We start from the raw sequence: 19,311 nt of genomic DNA, 5'->3' as shown, positions 1-19,311 counted from the left end.
TTAATTTACACCCTTACTCTAATGTTCCAGTTGTTCCACATCATTGCCTGCAGTTAGTATTGTCAGCTAAAAAAAAAATCAAGTATTCTGATGGTTGTGTATTGGTATTTCATTTGACTTTAATTTGTATTAAGCTTATGACAATGAAATTTAGTACCTTTTGCTATGTATTATTCATTTGAATATCCTCTGTTGTAAGGTGTCTACTCAATCACTGTAAGGTGATGACCCCTTTTAGTATTTCTTTCAGGGTAGATCTAGTGGTAATAAACACCCTCCACTTTTGTTTATCTGGGAATATCTTAATTTCTTTCTCATTTCTGCAGGACAGTTTTTCAGGATCTAGGATTTTTGGTAGGTAGATTTTTTTTTCTCTTTTAGCACTTTGAATGTATCAGTTCACTTCCTTCTGGTCTCCAAAGTATCTGATGAGAAATCTGATAATACTCTATTGAGGATTGCTTATATGGGATGAGTTGCTTCTCTATTGCTGATTTCAAAATTTTCTTTTTGTCTTTTAACAGTTTGATTATAATGTGCCTTGGTGTGGGTCTCTTTCAGGTCATCCTACTTGGAATTTATTGAACTTCTTGGATGTTAATATTTATGTTCTTCATCTAAGTTGGGAAGTTTTTAGCTATTATTTCTTCAAATAGTCTCTCTCTCTCTCTCTCCTCCTTGTGGAATTCTCACAGTGCATATGTTGGTCCCCTTGATTGGATCTCATGGGTCCCTTCATTTTGTTCACTTTTCTTCAATCTTTTTGTTTGTTTTTCAAATAGATAATTTCCATTGTTTTATCTTTAGGTGACTGATCTACCTGCTCAAATATGCCTTTCAGTTCTTGCCACATGCATGTTATATATTTATGTTAGGTTCACACTTAAGGATTTAGAGTTTTTAATCAATACTGTGAACAGAATATTTTTCTACATTTTCTTTAGTTGGGGAAGAATTTTGAACATTGATTTATTTTTGAATACTCTGATTTATCTTATTAATCCTACAGATTTTAATTTATTTTCTTAGGATCTTAAATTAAACAATCAACATATAATAACGTTTTTCCTCTTTCCAAAAATTTTATCTCTCAATTTCCTTTCTTTATTTCCTTGACTTGGCTAAGACTTCCAGCACAGCATTCAATATTTAGGTGGCACTGTACATTCTTCTTTCGTTTCTGACTTTAATTGGAATACTTATAAATGTTTTGACATCTAATAGAATGTTTCTTTTAAAATTTTAATAGAGGGGCGCCTGGGTAGTGCAGTAGTTAAGCATCTGCCTTCGGCTCAGGGTGTGATCCTGGCGTTCTGGGATCGAGCCCCACATCAGGCTCCTCCACTGGGAGCCTGCTTCTTCCTCTCCCACTCCCCCTGCTTGTGTTCCCTCTCTCGCTGGCTGTCTCTCTGTCAAATAAATAAATAAAATCTTTAAAAAATAAAATAAAATTTTAATAGAAACTCTTTATTCAGTTAAGGATGCTACTTCTCTTATTAGCCTTGTAAGATTTTTAAAAATCTTTTGAATAATAAATTTTGTCAATTTTCTTTCTTTTTTAATCTCTTAATAAGTTATATAGCTATTTTGGGAGCTAAAACATTCTTAATCATAGTATACTAAACTTTTAATATACTACCAGATTCAATTAGATATCGTTTTGTTTAAAAGTTTTGTATATGTATTCACAAGCATAATAGCTTTTGGGGTTTTTTCTTATACTAGTCCCAATTTGGAGAGTAAATTTTGTACTTACAGAAGTAGTTGGGGCCCTCTATTTTTTTTATATGTCATGGTACCATTTAAATAACTTAGAGAAAGGAAATGTAGTGAATTTTTACCCTATAATGGAATGTTCTTATAAATCATGGGATTCTATGGGAAAAGTTGTTTCAGTGGCACAGACAATTCCTAGAAAAATACTGATATCCACTGTAGCCTAGGATGAGAAATAATTTCATCATACCATTGCTTTGGGAACAAAGCATAGAAAGAGATGGTCCCTCTCTGTGGCGAGAAAGGGAAAGAGAAATTGAGCATTGGAGCTCAGAAAGGAAATGCTCTATGGTAGGTGCTTTTCTTTAGACAATTATTTTAAGTTAGATATTCATATCTCAGAGATGGCCTATATTGGAAAATCAAAAGTAGGTTTGAAGATCATGAATGACTATATATCAAGTAAGTATGTTTTCTTTAAAAATATGCTACCTTACCTTATTAATTTCAGAACCTTCAATTTTATGAATAATTCCTTTTGACCTAAAAACCTTAACAATTTCTCTAGCCAAATTGAGCATGACATTAATCTCTTCCTTTGTTTTCATAGTAACAGCGATTTCTGGGTGATCATACTCTAAGTAGCCTGAAAAATAATATTTTCAGATAAAGTAAAAACATTATTTAACTATTTCATGTGGACAATACAACCCTCAACACAGAGAAATGTATCTCTCCCTGATAAGGCCTCTGCTATCAATCCTAATTCACCAGTTGTTGCAGAGTTCTGCTTGCCTTTTCTTGTCAGCTTATACCTAAACCCATGAGGAAGGACAGACCGCCCTAGTCCTAGGATTAACAATTATACTGATACACCTGCATGGGACACTGAGAGGCTCTTCTGGGCTCTAGGTCTGGAGTTTATGTCCTACTTTTCTATTCTGTTTGAATTAGGATTTTGGACTACAAACTGTGCACTTAGATATGGCTTCTGATGAAGTCCTCTCATTCATCTTGGGTCATCGTCCACCCAACATTCCTGTGCATCTCGATGACTCATCCATCTATGCTCTTCTGCCTGTCTTATCTGGATTCCTGAATGCCCACGAGGGTTGCATTCACTTAGATTCTCCATTTCGGCTTTTCCTTTGTGATGGCTCCTTGTCTGGCTTGACAACTATCTGCCATGCAAAATCTCTAAAGTCTTGTTCAATTTTCAGACTTGCTGTGCCCTTTTGCTGCCCACCACCTGGTGCCAAACCCCCTTGTTCTCCTTCCACATGAACACTATACTATAGGAGTGTGTCTGTTCCACTCCCGGATTTATCCTGTACTAGGATCATGAGTTGGTATGACTCAGAGAATAAGCTGTTGTCATGTTTAGGCATAGAAGCTGCCAGTGGTCATATCAGAGATCTGTGAGATTCTCTTCTGATTTCAACTTATAAATCCTAAATCCTCAGATGGTAGCTCTGTGGCAAGTGAAGGGAAAAAAAAAACACAACTTTTTTCCTTGTATTGCTCAGGAAGGTATGTGTACTTTTGGTTTGCAAGAAAATAGAATTTATAAGGTGATAATAGCATGTATTATAGCACATGCAGTGCTAATGTGTTTCCTTTAAAGAGAAATTAAAAGGTCTTCATTGTGGTATAAGGCAGGAAGAACAAGTGTGGAGAGGTAATAATACACTAAACCCATCCAAACCAAAGATATGATCATATCGATTGTTGAAGTTATATGATTTATTATTAGTAATAAATAGGTTTCCTCAAAGATCAGTTTAGTCATGAAAATAATTGCCTCTTTGAAGTCATGATAATAAGAGACAGTTGTGCTTAATCTTTAGGGTGAGAGTACATACCCAGCTCTTTCATAGCATGTCCTGTATTCTTCATTATCCTCCTTAATAACATCTACAAAATAAAAGAAGAGTTACCCCTACTGGAACACAAGCTGTTATAAAAGAAATTTACATTTGCAACTGATGGATTTTTTTTTTTACCTAACTAATAACTTTAAAGAAAAAATATGATGGGGAGTTTTTCAGGGATTAGAATTGAATTTTGTGCAATAAATTTTATTTTGCTCCAGCAAATCGGTGGAGAGAATAAAAAGTGGCATTACCAAGTTGATTCTGAGAAGCCTGAAGGCAAGTCATATTTTTTTTCCCTTAGAGTAACTTGCTTTAGGATACTATTGATTCTGAAAAACACAAGCACAGTTGATACTTTCCTCTTTAACTTTGGGGCCACAGGGAATACTTTCAATCTTAAATGAGGTAGAAGATTTGGCCAAACTGTGTAAGAGTAGAAATGAGGACTAAAACTGGACATCTTAGAGATTCAGGTCCTTTTGTTTTTTCCTACTGTCTATCCTCAAATTCCAGTGCCAAATATCCTTTTCTAGGTTAGAAAAGGTAACAAAATTCAGGAAAACAGTTTTAAAGTTACAGCTGGTGAAGAAAGGAAAGATACTGCTTTTTGTGTCCTGCTACATATCACATGTTCGGTTTTCTCAGCTACAGAGCTTTGGGCATATTACATGGCATTCACGTGGTCTACATTGCCTTAAAAGATAAATATCTCACATAGTTGACAAACTTGTGAGAACAACCACCTTGGTCAAAAAAGTGAAAATCTAGAACTTAGGCCCTAGACTTCTCTTTGCTGTTTACTAGCCACGTGACTTTGAGCATAATCATTCAATCTCTCTTGGCTTTTTTTGTTTCCTATCTGTGTAATGAAGAAATTATAGACAAGGTTTCCTTGTAGATGAGTTATTCTTACTTTTTCCATTTCCCATATCCCCATCCTTTGCTTCTTTTACTATTTACTGTGGGAAAATCAGGCAGGGAGAGAGGAAGGGAGCCTTTGGGAATTATAAGGAAGCTTCCTTTGCCTAACACTGCCATTACGTCTCATCCTCCACTATTTCCTATTTAGTGCACCTGTAGCTGACAGATCCTGGAACTTGCATCAGGGGTAGCTGATGACCATTGCACATATGTTCCATGACAGTCTCCACAAGAACCAAAAGGTAGGTTGTGAAAGCCTCATGATTTGCTACTGAGACACAGAAACTTCAGTAAGGAGGCTTTTGAGTAATACAAATGTAGACTAGTTTAAGTTTTTACAGAAATTACTTAGCGAATCAAGTCAAGGCCACACCTACATATATAGACAGAAGACATAATGGGTGGGGGCAACTGAGGGATTGGTGGAATAAACCCTTTCCTTACTATTGAAAGTTTTTCTCACCTGTTTAACCTGCTTAGAACTTGAAATCTGATCAATTATAGTTATTATGTCTGCTTCACCTTGGACATATCCTTTTAGTATAGCATACGTAAAGGACAGCTGGTGACTCATCTTTTGATCTATTATTTGCAGCAACTTTGGGGTTATGAGCTGGAAAAAAACAGAACTACTATTTAATATAAATTGTATACATTTAGTTAATTATATATTGATTAGTTTAACTAAAGTAGATAATAATAAGAAATAACATGCTTTCAACAGTAACTATAGTAACCTGTCAAGGTTTTTAGTTATTTTATTCATGGTAATTTTATAACTTCATGACCAGAGCAATTTCCTTATAATTAATAATGTTGGATACCTATGTGAAGTTATGACTTTACTTATGTCCCTTATAGAGAATTGGATGCTACTTTCAACTGGTTTAAATTCTTGGAAAACAATGCAATTAATCTTCTGGGCTTAAGTCATAAATTTCTATGAAGTACTGCCACTTTTACCTGCGAAATCTCCTACTAACCTTCTTACTAAAAGGTTTATTTGGGGGTTAGAACCCACGACAATTATACTTCTTGTTTCACCCCAGCATTAACTTCTCATTGTTTCTTTGCTGAGGTTTAACTTTCCAGATTATCTGTTACCACTGTGCAGTCCCCTAACTTCCCCAGAGTTGGGTGTTTCCCGGGTTTTCCTGTCTGTGCTCCATGATCTCCATACTCTGCCCCCCAGCCAGCTGCCATTAATCCTCAAAGCGCTAGCTTATGCTCATCTTTCAGGATTCAGTTTAAGTATCACTTAATAAAGGATGTCTTTTTTTTTTTTTAATCGTTAGCATTCTGTACGTACTCTGTTTTGCACTTATCCTACAATGTAGTACTGGAACACCTAGATGACGTGTCATTTCCCTTCTGCAAGTTCTCTAGGGGTAGAGAGTGTATCTAATTTGTCTTCATGCTCAAGGGCCTACCATTCGACATAAGATAAGGGTTCAGAATTTCCTGACTACCTGTACAAACTTTTCTTAGGTGGTTTACCAGTTTCTTCACTTAAAATATTTGGTAGACCCCATATATTGTCCTATCAGAAAGAATTAACTAGTCACTGGAATAGGCATTGCTTGCCTTCCTTAGGTCAAATTGCACACTAACATCACTTAACGTCTCATTTAATACTAAAATGGGAAAAGCTACTAGTTGTATACTTTTAGACCTACTTGATTTATTCCTCTTGGGAGCAAAAGTATTTTTTAAGCATATGTAGGAAAGCTCTAAATGTACAGATTCTAATCTGTTAGTTTTATCTCTAGATGAACTGTGTCTCACTTAGGTTTGTAACTCTCACAGTGCTTAAATGTGGATGTATCTTGTTTGTGTATGAATAGAGAGAGCCAGTGAGAGAGGGGGAGTACATCTGTTCTATGTATATACTTCATATGCCTTGTGATGGAGTTTCATGTCATTGAAATAATCATAATAATAAATAATATCATCAATAATAATAAATAATAAATATATACTAAATAATAATTTAATAAAAATAATAAGTAATATCGTACTTGTTATAGAAAGATGTATTACACAATCAAAGGTTATTTTTGATGCTGTGATTTTATATTACTATGACTTTATATAACATGAAGTGTGTATTTTTTGGTTTCTTAATGTGTATGAATTTATACTATTTGCTTTGTTACTATGAATGGTTTGCATGGTTTTTTTGTTGATTTCCAGCTTTTATACCAGGTATCCATAAAAATAAACATTACTTTTGGTTAACGTATACTTACATTGATATGGAATTTTTCATACGCTCTCTATTCAAAGAAAAAGCTATGCTGAGTATTTCTATACTTTCATGTGCTTAATAAATTGCAAATGTATTTTGGATATTCATAAAATAATGTCATAAAATTTAATTTGTGAAAAGGTTATAAAATTTAAAATATAAACATCATCTCAATAGACAGTGGAAGACATAAAACTACTAAACTGATTTTAGTCCATGTTTCATGAAGCAGTCAGTAGAAATTTGAAATTGAATGATTTAATAGTTCTTTACCTTCAAAATACGTAGTATGCGAAGAAATCGAACAATTTTTATAAAGATTACTGTTAGAATAAAATCAAGAGTATAAGTAATGGAATCTGTCTCAATAAGAATTATATCTATGATGCCAACTAATGTAATTGCTAACTCAAATAGGTTCCAGGCATGTAAAAAATATTCCTTCCTCATTGCAGCCATCTGTTGGTTAAAAAAAAAATATGTTATCTTTGCTTTTACTGCAACATTTTCCACAATAACTGAAATATTGCTAGTTAGGTTTTTTCTGATCTACCTTAAGACTACTTGTCTGAAATACTAGTAAATAATCATATTAATTTAAAATTAAAATGGTTGAAATATTGAAGCATAGCTAAGAGAGTGGGAACTACTAAAGATGATTGTGGATGCTAGTCTAGGAAATTGGGTTTCCAGTGGAATTTTGAGGGAAAAGTAGGTTTAGAGAAGATAAATGTTTTAGAATGTGCTGTTTGAGATGTTTGTATAGTACTTTGTTGGAGAGACCCAGTCATCAGTTGTCTATATGATCTGAGATTCTTGATAAGATCTGAGCTGGGAACATGAATTTAAAAGTTATTCTACTATAAATGTAGTTGATGCCAGGAAAGTGGAAGAGATAGCATGGCCTATGAAGCTCTTTATTCTTCATGTCCACGTCTCCTGTCTCATTTTCCATATCTTCCACACAAATCTAACATCTCTCAAATATCCATGCTGACCAATCCATCCCAAGCTCCAGTCTCTGGGAGTAATGCTCCTTGCAGGTATCATGGTATTGCTTCTAAGTTTTCCCTCATTGTTGTCTATTGTGTTATGTACTCACATACTCACTCTCCACTTTTTGATCCATACAACACAAGACTATTATCAGTTTGTGGGGGTACATTTCCTCATTTTACAACTACCTTTATATTAAAATCGTGAAGTGTTTTTCAAGTACAAAGGGATATCTATCACTCTACCTGTCGATCTGTTTATCTATCTAGTATTAAAAAAATAAAATGAACACAATCCTGATAAGTTTATGAACACTGCCAATACCTTTGAAACTCCTTTTGACACACACCATTTAAAAATTTATTTTTACAAATACAAAACCAATTCTTACAGTATGGATGTTTTCTACTGAGTTGCCTTAAAAATTTACCTTTAAAAATGAAAGTTTGTGAAGTGAGAAAGAATTTGTTTGTAAAGTGAGAAAGAATTTCATGCACTCCTTTGGAAAATTATGTGTGGTTAGTGTTGAAAAATGAAGTTAGGGAATCTCTCTGTGAGACATATAACATGTTCACATATACACAGATACACACACACACACACACACACACACACACACACACAATTTTGGATTACCTTAAATAAGGACTCCAAGATATAAAATGCAAGAAAAGAGTAGTTACAGTATCTTAATTCATGCTCATAGATATCACTTAAATCAGGTATCCAAGAAATTATAATAGGAAACATGTTCATTAGTATCACAAGATATCCAATATATTCAAATTCATCAGTAAATACAATTTTATGGCATACACGAAGAATGCGATGTCTACAAAAAAAGAGAGTTTTGTCTGATAAAATAATTACACTGAATTATTATCATTATATGTTCAGTTCTGTTCTAATCCTCTATAGTACACAGCCCAGCTTAGTTCTGAGTAGGAACAATCACTACCTAACACTATCTGGCATCCCACTTCAGATATTGTCCTTTTAATTTCCTCCTTTGCTAAATATCTTGAGGCTTGTTTCCCTTCTTTTCTCCCCCATCTTCCTCAACTTTCATCCATTTTTAGTTTTAATAGAAGTACTTTTGGTCACAAGATGGGGATAATTCAAACTGGAAATATTTAAAAAATTAATAAAGGGAATCCCTTCCACCTGCCAGACATGATTACTATTAACAGTTTGAATATTGGTCCAATCTTTTTGTTTATGTAATCGTTATCTGTAAACACAGAAGAAATTATATCATACATATTGTTCTGTAAACTTTTTTTTTCTTTCTCTTAACAATGTATTATGAGCATCTTTCCTTGTTGAGGCATAAAAAAAAATTTCAGGATGTGTGATATTGGAACAGTATGCATCCACATTTTACCAAAATATTTAAATCAAAATGGATGGAAGTCCTAAACGTGAGACAGGAAACCATGAAAATCCTAGAGGAGAACATAGGCAGCAACCTCTGTGACCTCGGCTGCAACAACCTCTTACTAGACACATCACTGGAGGCAAGGGAAACAAAAGCAAAAATGAACTATTGGGATTTCATCAAGATAAAAATTCTGCACAGCTAAGGAAACAGCCAATAAAACTAAAAGGTAGCCTGTGGAATGGAAGAAGGTATTTGCAAATGACATACCTGATAAAGGGTTAGTATCCAAAATCTTTAAAGAACTTATCAAACTCAACACCCCAAAAATAAATAGTCCAGTTAAGAAATGGGCAGAAGACATGAAAAGGCATTTTTCCAAAGAAGACATCCAGATGGCTAACAGACACATGAAAAGATACTCAACATTACTTGTCATCAGGAAATACAAATCACAACCACAATGAGATATCACCTCACACCGGTCAGAATAGCTAAAATTAACAACTCAGGAAACAACAGACATTGGCAAGGATGCAGGATGCAGAGAAAGGGGAACCCTCTTACACTCTTGGTGGGAATGCAAAGTGGTGCAGTCACTCTGGAAAATAGTATGGAGATTCCTCAGAAAGTTAAGAACAGAACTATCGTATGATCCAGCAATTGCACTGCTAGGTACTTGACCAAAAGATATAAAAATACAGATTAGAAGGGGCACATGCAACCCGATGTTTATAACAACATTATCAATAATAGTCAAACTATGGAAAGAACCCAAATGTCCACTAGCTGATACAGAAGATGTGGTGTGTGTGTGTGTGTGTGTGTGTGTGTGTGTGTGTGTGTAATGAAATATTACTCAGCCATCAAAAAGAATGAAATCTTGCCATTTACAATGACTTGGCTGGAGCTAGAGTGTATTAGGCTAAGCAAAATAAGTCAGTCAGAGAAAGACAAAAATACCATATGATTTCACTCAAATATGGAATTTAAGAAACAAAACAGATGAACACAGGGGAAGGGGAAAAAAAGGGAGGCAAACCATAAGAGACTCTTAACTATAGAAAAACAGGGCTGATGCAGGAAGGTGGGCGGGGAATGGGCCAAATGGGTGATGGGTATTAAAGAGGGCACTTGTGATGAGCACTGGGTGTTGTATGTGAGTGCTGAATAACTAAAGTCTACTCCTGAAACCAATTTTACCATATATGTTAACTAACTAGAATTTAAATAAAAATTTGAAGAAGAAAAAAAATTCAATTAATGTATATGCTTTGCAAAACAGTTTCCATACCCAGTATGCCAGAGAGTGGAACTGTGGATGAAAGGATTTACTTATGTATTTTTATTTTTTAGTTTTCAAGTAATATAAGAACACCTTATTATTGTTAAAACTCAAGTGAAATGATTAATCAGTTGCTGACTGAAGGTTAGATAAGTACTGGATCACTTCCCCATTCTCAGAGGTAGAGCTGTGTTACTCGGGACCTGAAACTTTTACAATTTGGGGCCCGACTTAAGAAAAAGATGAAATTAGGAATAAATTTACAATCCGGTCATCACATTCCTAGGGCCCTCTACAACCTCTGGCGGTGTGTGTGTGAGGGAGGAGCCACAGAGGAAAACTTTGTTAAATTCTGTCCATCTCAGTTTCATCTCCAGAATGCTTTTTTTTTCTTTTTTAAAATTTCAGCTGTATTGAGGTATAATAAACATATAAAATCATAGATATTTAAAGTGCACATCATGGTGATTTAATGTATGTATACATTGTGAAAGGAGTTCCCCACACTAATTAATGAACACATCCATTACCTCACATGATTCCCTTTTGTGGGGGAGTGAGACCATTTAAATTCTACTCTCCTAACAAATTTCAAGTACACTGTACCGGGTTATCAACTATAGTCACCATGTCTTACATCAGATCCTCAGACCTGGTTCATTTTATAGCTGAAAGTTTGTAACCTTTTACCATCCTTCATTTCCCCAACCCCTCAGCTGGTAACCAGGTAACCACTTTGCTATTTTCTGTTTCTATGAGTTGACTGTTTTTTTTTCTTTTTTATAGATTCAACATGTTAGTGATATCATGCAGTATTTGTCTTTCTCTGGCTTATTTCACTTAGCATAATGCCTTCAACGTTGTTGCAAATGGCAGGATTTCCTTCTTTCTCATGGCAAATAATACTCTATTGTGTATATATACACCATATTTTTTTATTTATTCATCTCTTGATGGACAATTAGTTTATTTTCATGTCTTAGCTACTGTGAATAATGTTGCATTGAACATGGGAATGCAGAGATCTCTTTGATACCGTGTTTTCATTTCTTTTGGATGTGTACCTGGATGTGGGATTGCTAGATCATACAGTAGTTCTATTTTGATTCTTTTGAGGAATCTCCAAACTGCTTTCCATAGGGGCTGTACCAATTTGCATACTTACCAACAGCGCACAAGGGTTCCCTTTTTTCTACATCTTTGCGAACACATATTATCTCTTGTCCTTTTTGTTGATAGGGATTTTAATAGGTGTGAGGTGATATTTCATTGTGTTCTGATTTGCATTTCCCTGATATTAGTGACATTAAGCACCTTTTCATGTATTCTTTGGCCATTTGTATGTCTTCTTTGGAAAAGTGTCTATTTGGTTCCTCTGACCATTATTTAACTGTGGTGGGGTTTTTTGTTTGTTTTTACTCTTGAGTTGTATGAGTTCTTTACATATATTGGATATTAACCCAGATATGACCAGATATATGATTTGCAAATATTTTCTCCCACTCCATAGCTTGCCTTTTCATGTTGTTGATTTTTTTTTCTGTGTAGAAGCTTTTCAGTTTGATGTAGTCTCACTTGTTTGTTTTTGCTTTTGTTGCCTTTGCTTCTGGTGTCAAATCCAAAAGTCATTGCCAAGAATGCTATCATGGAGTTTATCCCCCATGTTATCTTCTGGGAGTTTTATGGTTTCAGGTCTTACTTTACTCCATTTCAAATTGATTTTTGTGTATAGTGTAAGATAGTGGTCTAGTTTCATTATTTTGCACGTGGCTGTCCAGTTTTCCCAACATCATTCACTGAAGAGACTATCTTTCCCCACTGTATATCATTGACTCCTTTGTCATAAATTCGTTGACTATATACTCACAGGTTTATTCCTGGGCTCTCTATTTGGTCCCATTGATCTGTGTGTCTGTTTTTATGCTAATACCATACAATTTCTTTACTATAGCTTTTTAATATAGTTTGAAATCAAGAAGTGTGATACCTTCAGTATTATTCTTTTTTCTCAAGATCGTTTTGGCTATTGACGATCTTTTGTGATTCCATACAAATATTAGGAATTTTTAAAATTTTTGTAAAAAAATGTTATCAGAATTTGGGTAACGGTTGCATTGAATCTATAGATTGCTTTGGGTAGTATGGCCATCTTAAAAATATTAATTCTTCCAATTCATGAGCACAGGATATTTTTCCACTTACATGTATCTTCTTCAATTTCTTTAATCAATGTCTTATAGTAATCAGTGTACAGGTCTTTTGCCCCTTTAAATTTATTCCTAGGTATTTTACTCATTTTGATGCAATTATAAATGGGATTTTCTTTATTTTTTCCTCTTTTGTTATTAGTGTATAGAAATGCTACTGATGTTTGTATATTGATTTTGTATCCTGTAACTTTACTGAATTTGTTTATTAGTTCTAACTTTTTTTGGTGGAGTTCTTAGGGTTTTCTGTGAAATCTGCAAAAGATGTCAGTTTTACTCATTTCTTTCTGATTTGGATGACTTTTCTTTTCTTGCCTAATTACTCTGGCTAGGACTTCCAATATTATGTTTAATAAAAATGATGAGAGTGGGCCTCCTTATCTTGTTCCTGATCTTAGAGGAAGAGCTTTTCACTGTTGAATATGATGTTAGCTGTGTGATTGTCACATATGGCCTTTGTTGAGGTACACCTCTTCTTTAACCAGTTTGCTGAGAGTCATAATTTATATTTACCCCTTTTTATCTTGTGTATCCATTATTGTAGCTATATTTGTTTTTTTAATACTTTTGACTTTTAACCTTTATGCTAGATTTTTATGTGATTTACCCACCATTGTTACAATATTAGAGTAGTCTGAATATTTTTATATATTTATCATTACCAGTGAGATTTATACTTTCATGTTTTTCTGTTACTAATAGGGGGTATGTCCTCTGGATGGCAATCACAAAAGCCGGGTGCCAAACTGCACAAATTCATTTCAGGGACACATTGTCCTTGCAAGTTCATTAAGAAGTCTTTCACTTTCTGCTCTAGTTTTCTGGATCTTGTGGACATAAGCTCAATTAGCTCTCAGAGCAGGTGTTTCAGGGGCCCATCTCTCAAGTGGAAGTCTTAAAAGCTGGGGCACTAGATGTTGGGTTCAAACCCTTTACTTCTCATGGAGAAGTTGGGAGCCATGAGTTCCCTTCTGATTGCATGCCTTGATGCCAGGGGTGAGTTTTATGCTGAGAGTGTGTCTCAGCCTTTCCTGCCTGTTTCAATGTAGATATTTTCTTATTAGCCTGATGTGTGGAATCACTCAGCTAGTTTCTGGATTTCTTTGAGAGGGAGGTGATCCATATGTGGCTATAGATTTGGTGTGCTGATGAAAGGAGTTAAGTTCAGGAGCCTCCTTCGTCACTATCTTGGACTAGAATACAGACTGCTTTTCTTGAGTTCTTTTAGCAATAAAGTCATACCTGGCACAGCACTGCACTTGATGTTACCTTTTGCTTAAATTTATAATTGACTACACTTTGATGTGCTTATGCCAGATAGATGAATTGAAAAGGATATGATAGGGATTACTCACAATTCCTTTAAATCTTTAATGTTGGTGTTAATTTCTTTACTCCTAGAATACTATATTGCTACTTATGACTATTTTGGCCAGGGTTCCACTTGGTCACTCGGACTTTCCTGCCATAATAATTCTTATTCTATAGGTCAGCAAGAAAATGTGAATGTTCAGCTACACACTGACTATATTCATCCCAAGGATACACTTGGAGATTTAGGGAAATAACCACACAGTGGACTTGCTGGATTATTATGAAGCAGACTGGGTCAGAGAGTCCATATATCATCTAGCCTACAAGCTTCCTCTCTAACTTGAGAACTATGATAGCATTCCAAGCCTTTGGTCTTTTGTTTGTTTGTTTGTTTATATTCCCCCCAAAGTCTTTTAAAAAGTCTGAGTATTCTTTTTTTCCAAATGAAAAGTAACTCTTCTGGTAAAGTGGCTAAAGGTCCATCTGAGAAAAGATTGAGGGAATATTTATCCTATGTATTTTTGGTGTTAATGTAGACCTTTCTCAAAGGCTCTGGATCTGAGAACTGACTTGGATATAGGGGAAGGGTGGGGAGTCATGGTGTTCCTTTGCAGTAGTTGATCTCATCCCTTTGCTCACCAGTTCTCTATTTTTAGAAAAGTAAAATAAAATGTAGTTAACTATTTGTCTACATTGTCCTTTGACACACATTATTTGTTAGCCATACCCAGGTCAAGGTACTCTGCTATTCCAGGTTTGCTGTCACCAAATAAAGTATGCTCACCTTGCTTTTGACATTTAAGTGCTGCCATCGGTCTTCTGCCATTCCCAAATCCTTTTGATACTAGTAAGACTAATTCCATGCCAGCCTTAACTACCGTCAACCACACTTGCGGAGGACATCTGTCATCAAGTTTCTCAGTGTTGCTTTGTGAAAGTAAATGTCCTCTGGTCCTTCCCAGGGGCAAAGGCATGTGGTGGGTCCTTCATTCTCATATAATAATCTAGTTAAATATTCCAGTTTTATCCTCTGCACTTCATTTACTGTAGGTTATTGGCCTAGTCAAGCTTCAAAAAACAATTCTAAGAGTATAACAGTGCCAGCTCCAAGTGTCCTTGACAGAATGTTGAACCTTGAATCATGGATAAGACCACCATGCCAACAAATTCAGTCCAATTTGGCCTTATGTTATAACCCTGTGGTCCAATACCCTCAAGATCCATTCCATCATATGTCTACCAGTATTTGCTAGTATTAGTCAGGTCCTGTAATTCCTTCAGTAGATAAGTTGTAGTCTCCTAAAGAAGGCACTGTATTTCCTCCTCTAGCTGTGTTGAGATCTGACATGGGTAATTACCTTGGAAGCAATGAAAGGTGGTAGAGAATAACCTTGAAACAAAGACAAACTTTATTTTGTGATGTCTTTGTAGCATCTGAAGGTGATAGGAGTCTATTATCCTCTAGCAAGAAAGAGATGGCTGCCCTCTGCCAGGCTACAGTATTCATGAAAAATGTGAGGGTTTAAGACCTTCAGATTTATCCACCCAAGTGTTACCACTTTAGATCTCAGGGTCCTGATCTTTTTCTCTCAGAGCCCTGACACCGATACAGAAATCCCATCAATGCAAGGCATTTATTCTTCTTTGTGCAGCTCTAGCTGTATCCCCTCAAAATAGATATACTGTATTGACTTCTGATTCAATTCTGAAAAATTTAAGTTGAATTTTTAATTTTAAGAATAATGTGTGTTTTTATATTCAGTTTCTTTTGATAATTGGACTTGTTCATGTTTGTGATTCTATCACTTCTTAATATCAACAACTCAGTAATACTTATGTTATTGGAATTCGGCACTTAGTAATAAATGCTCACATTTGTTAAATGCTTACCCAGTGCTACCTGGACTAGGTGCTTCTACACACATTATTATGTATTCTTTCCCACAATCCCATGAGGAAACAGGAGAACCCAACTAGCATATTTTGGTGTCCGCTATATGTCAGTTACTTTGCCACAGGCCTTGTATGTATCAGATGTTGAGAACTGAAAGGCTCATTCAGATAATAAGTGACAGAGACTGAGATTCTAAACCAAGCCATCTGACACCAGGATCTGTACTACTCACTTTGAGATGGATGATATTAAGAGATAGCCTACAGGGTACACTATCAATTATAGTTTTTAAATTCTCCCTTTCATTAAGTTGCATCAACAAGAATAATTACTTAGAAAGCTGTAGCTTTAGTCAGTATTGAAGGCTTGAAAAAAATCTATAATATGAAAATATCTTTCTGGTACTTATTGAGTATGGTAGATTAAAGATGCCACATAATCTTTGATACTTTTATAGAGAAGAGGGGTCTATATTTCCTCTTCCTGAATCTAAGAAAAAAAAACAATAGGCATCCAAATTGGAAAGGAGCAGTAAAATTATCTCTATTCATAGATGACATGAACTTAATATACAGAAAATCCTAGCAAATTCACAAAAACCAGGAGAGCTAATCAATGAATTCAGCAAAGCTTCAGAATACGAAGTCAATATACAGAAATTATACACTAGGAATGAACAATCCTAAAATGAAATTAAGAAAACATTTTCATTTATAATAGCATCAAAAAGAAAAAATACATAGGATTAACTTTAATCAAAGACCTGTATACTGAAAACTACAAGATATTCCTGAAAGAAATTAAAGATCTAAATAAATGAAATAGATTGGAAAGCTTAATATTGTTAGGATGGCAATACTGCAGATTCAATGTAATCCCCATGAAAGTCTCAATGACATTTTTTTTTTTGCAAAACTAAGCAAATACTAAAACATATATGGAATTAACGTTTATATATAACATTCCACATTGTTACACCAATCTTAAAAAGAAAATAAGGTTGCTATATTTATATTTCCTGATTTCAAAATTGTCTAGCAGCTGTGGAAAACAATTTTGTGGTTCCTCGATAAGTTAAACATAAAACTATTATATGATCCAGCAATTTCACTCTTAGGTGCATACCCGAAAGGTGGAAAGCAGGTATTCAAATACTTATACATGAATGTTCATAGCAGCACTGTTCTCAATAGCTAAAAGGTGAAAACAACCCAAACGTCCATCAACTGATGAATGGGTAAACAAAACATAATATATCTGTACAATGAACTATTATTCAGCCATAAGAAAGAATAAAGTCTTGATACATGTTACAAAGTGGATGAAACTTATGGTCCTGTTACCTTCTACCATGTGGATGAAAACACTACGCTGAGCAAAGGAAGCCAGAAACAGAAGGCTATGTATTGTATGACTCTAGTTATATGAAACATTTAGAACAGGTAAATTCATAGAGACAAAGCAGACGAGTGTGATGCAGGAGTTGGGAGGGAGGGGGAATAATAGGGAGTGGCTGCTTAATGGGTGCTGGATTTACATTGGAGGCAATAAAAATGTGGATTTGGATCGAGATGATGGTTGCCCAACATTGTGAATGTACTAAATAACACAGAATGATACACTTAAAAATGGTTAATCTTATTATATGAAATTTATTTCAATAATAAAAAGGTTATTATACTATCTCTTTTTTTCTTCAAGTAACTTTTGGTATATATATGAGTAATTTAATTGTAAACTACTCCAAAATATTTTCCAATATATTCAGGATATGAATTTATCTTTTAAATTTTTCGTGGGGCTTCAACTTACAACCCTGAGATCAAGAGTCACATGCTCTACCAATGCAGCCAGCCAGGAGCTCCCAGGATATAAATTTAAAAAATAAAAAGGGAATTTAAAAGCAGTATGACAGCATTTCTAGTAAGGTTCAGAATCACTTACCTTGATGGGATCCCTTTTTCTTTTTTAGTGTTATACACCCAATTGAGTAATAGTTTTCTAATAAAGGTAAGAAGTTTTTTGCTTTCAGAATAATTCTTTATTGTCTCAGGACTCATATATCTGGGGGGGGGGGAAGAAGTAATCATTAAACATGCTTTAGAATTTGGGGAATAGACTTAATGCAGTATTGTCAGAAAGCAGGAAGATGATTTGTCCATTGATAACTGGAAATAGGACACTTTCATGAGCATAGGTCCAAGTCATAAAGTTGTAGATACAAGTAGATATATAATTATGAATTTAGATTCTGGGGCTCACTCATTAAAGACAGAGTATAAAAAATCAGAGATACATGGTTTAAAATAGAGAGGTCAAGGTTCAGGGAGGAAAAGAATAACATGATTCAAATACATCCAGGTTTTCATGTTGGATCCCCCATTATCTGGTGAGGCAATGAACAAATTACCTCATTAAAAAGTTTGCTCTACAAAACAGACATGAAAATACCCATGCCAGTTGGGAATAACAAAATAAGAAAGTATATATGAAGCATCCAGCCCATCCCACACATCCTCTTATCTCTTTGATTTTACCTTCTGGGCAGGTAATTGGGAATTAATGGAGAAAATACAAGTGGTGAGTAAAGAGTTAATGGTTACTTAGAGAAGTTAGTGGTCCTAAAACCCCAAAAGACAATTTGGTAGCACATATCCCATTGTCTCTAGGTTTCTGCTGGCTTTTCTATCGAGGTAGCTCATATCTGCGTGCTATGATTTGGTTTTGCTTAGCCAAATCCCTTGGTTTTCATTATCTTCATCAGAAAGGGTATAGGGCTTTGTCCTTGGGTCTGAAACCCTACTTTAAAATATGGCTTAACGGAAGGGTATTGGTGACTTAAATTCAAAGGTGGACCTTGTCTTTCCTATTGATTATACTGTACTTACTCTGAAATTTGAGCAATTTCTCTGCTACAGGGATACAGATGTAATTAAAAAGAAGGAAGTAATTCACTTCTCTGCGATTCAATAGAATGATATGGTAATTACATGGAAAACCGCAAATGTATATAGGACTTGATTCGTTCCTAATTTTAAAAATAGTTATTGAGCATATCAATAATAAGTGGGAAGAAGCTGGGAAGAAACCATAAACAACTACAGATCTCTGCCCTTAAAGATTCAGTAGACTAAGGGAGTAAAACATGCAAATAACAAATGCAGTAAACTGTAGTGGGTGTTGCTGTGGAGATAATAACCAGGGGGGCACTCAAGATCCATCAGCGGGGGGCATTTAATGCAGTGTTGGGGAATCAGGAAACCTTCCTGAAGTAATTAATGTCTCAACTAAGATCTGGTTATTTCTTAAGTTCCTATGAATCCTAAAATTCTGTAATATCAGTAATTCAGGCTCCTGAATTCCCACTTAGACCTGATTTAGGAAGACAGTTGTGATCTCTTTAATTGGATAGTGAGGCAGCTTAAACTTCCAATGTGAGCTCTGGAATTTATCAGTCAAGTGACCTTGGGTAAATTGT

General features: G+C 34.9%; 1 protein-coding gene across 1 annotated transcript in view; it reads right to left on the bottom strand.

Annotated features, from left to right (window-relative positions):
* SLC9C1 (solute carrier family 9 member C1) overlaps positions 1 to 19,311 on the bottom strand; it is a 95,984-nt gene that overhangs the window by 22,605 nt on the left and 54,068 nt on the right. Inside the window, exons 15-20 of the mRNA XM_048214762.2 lie at positions 17,778 to 17,897; positions 8,392 to 8,587; positions 7,033 to 7,218; positions 4,975 to 5,124; positions 3,579 to 3,630; positions 2,214 to 2,362 (exon numbers count right to left, since the gene is read on the bottom strand). Coding sequence (XP_048070719.1) covers positions 2,214 to 2,362; positions 3,579 to 3,630; positions 4,975 to 5,124; positions 7,033 to 7,218; positions 8,392 to 8,587; positions 17,778 to 17,897 — 853 coding nt within the window. The remainder of the gene's footprint in view (positions 1 to 2,213; positions 2,363 to 3,578; positions 3,631 to 4,974; positions 5,125 to 7,032; positions 7,219 to 8,391; positions 8,588 to 17,777; positions 17,898 to 19,311) is intronic.

The sequence above is a fragment of the Ursus arctos genome, unplaced genomic scaffold (assembly GCF_023065955.2).
Source record: "Ursus arctos isolate Adak ecotype North America unplaced genomic scaffold, UrsArc2.0 scaffold_4, whole genome shotgun sequence".
Taxonomy (NCBI): domain Eukaryota; kingdom Metazoa; phylum Chordata; class Mammalia; order Carnivora; family Ursidae; genus Ursus; species Ursus arctos.
Note: the sequence above shows the minus strand (reverse complement) of the source record. Positions and strands in the feature narration are given on the sequence as shown.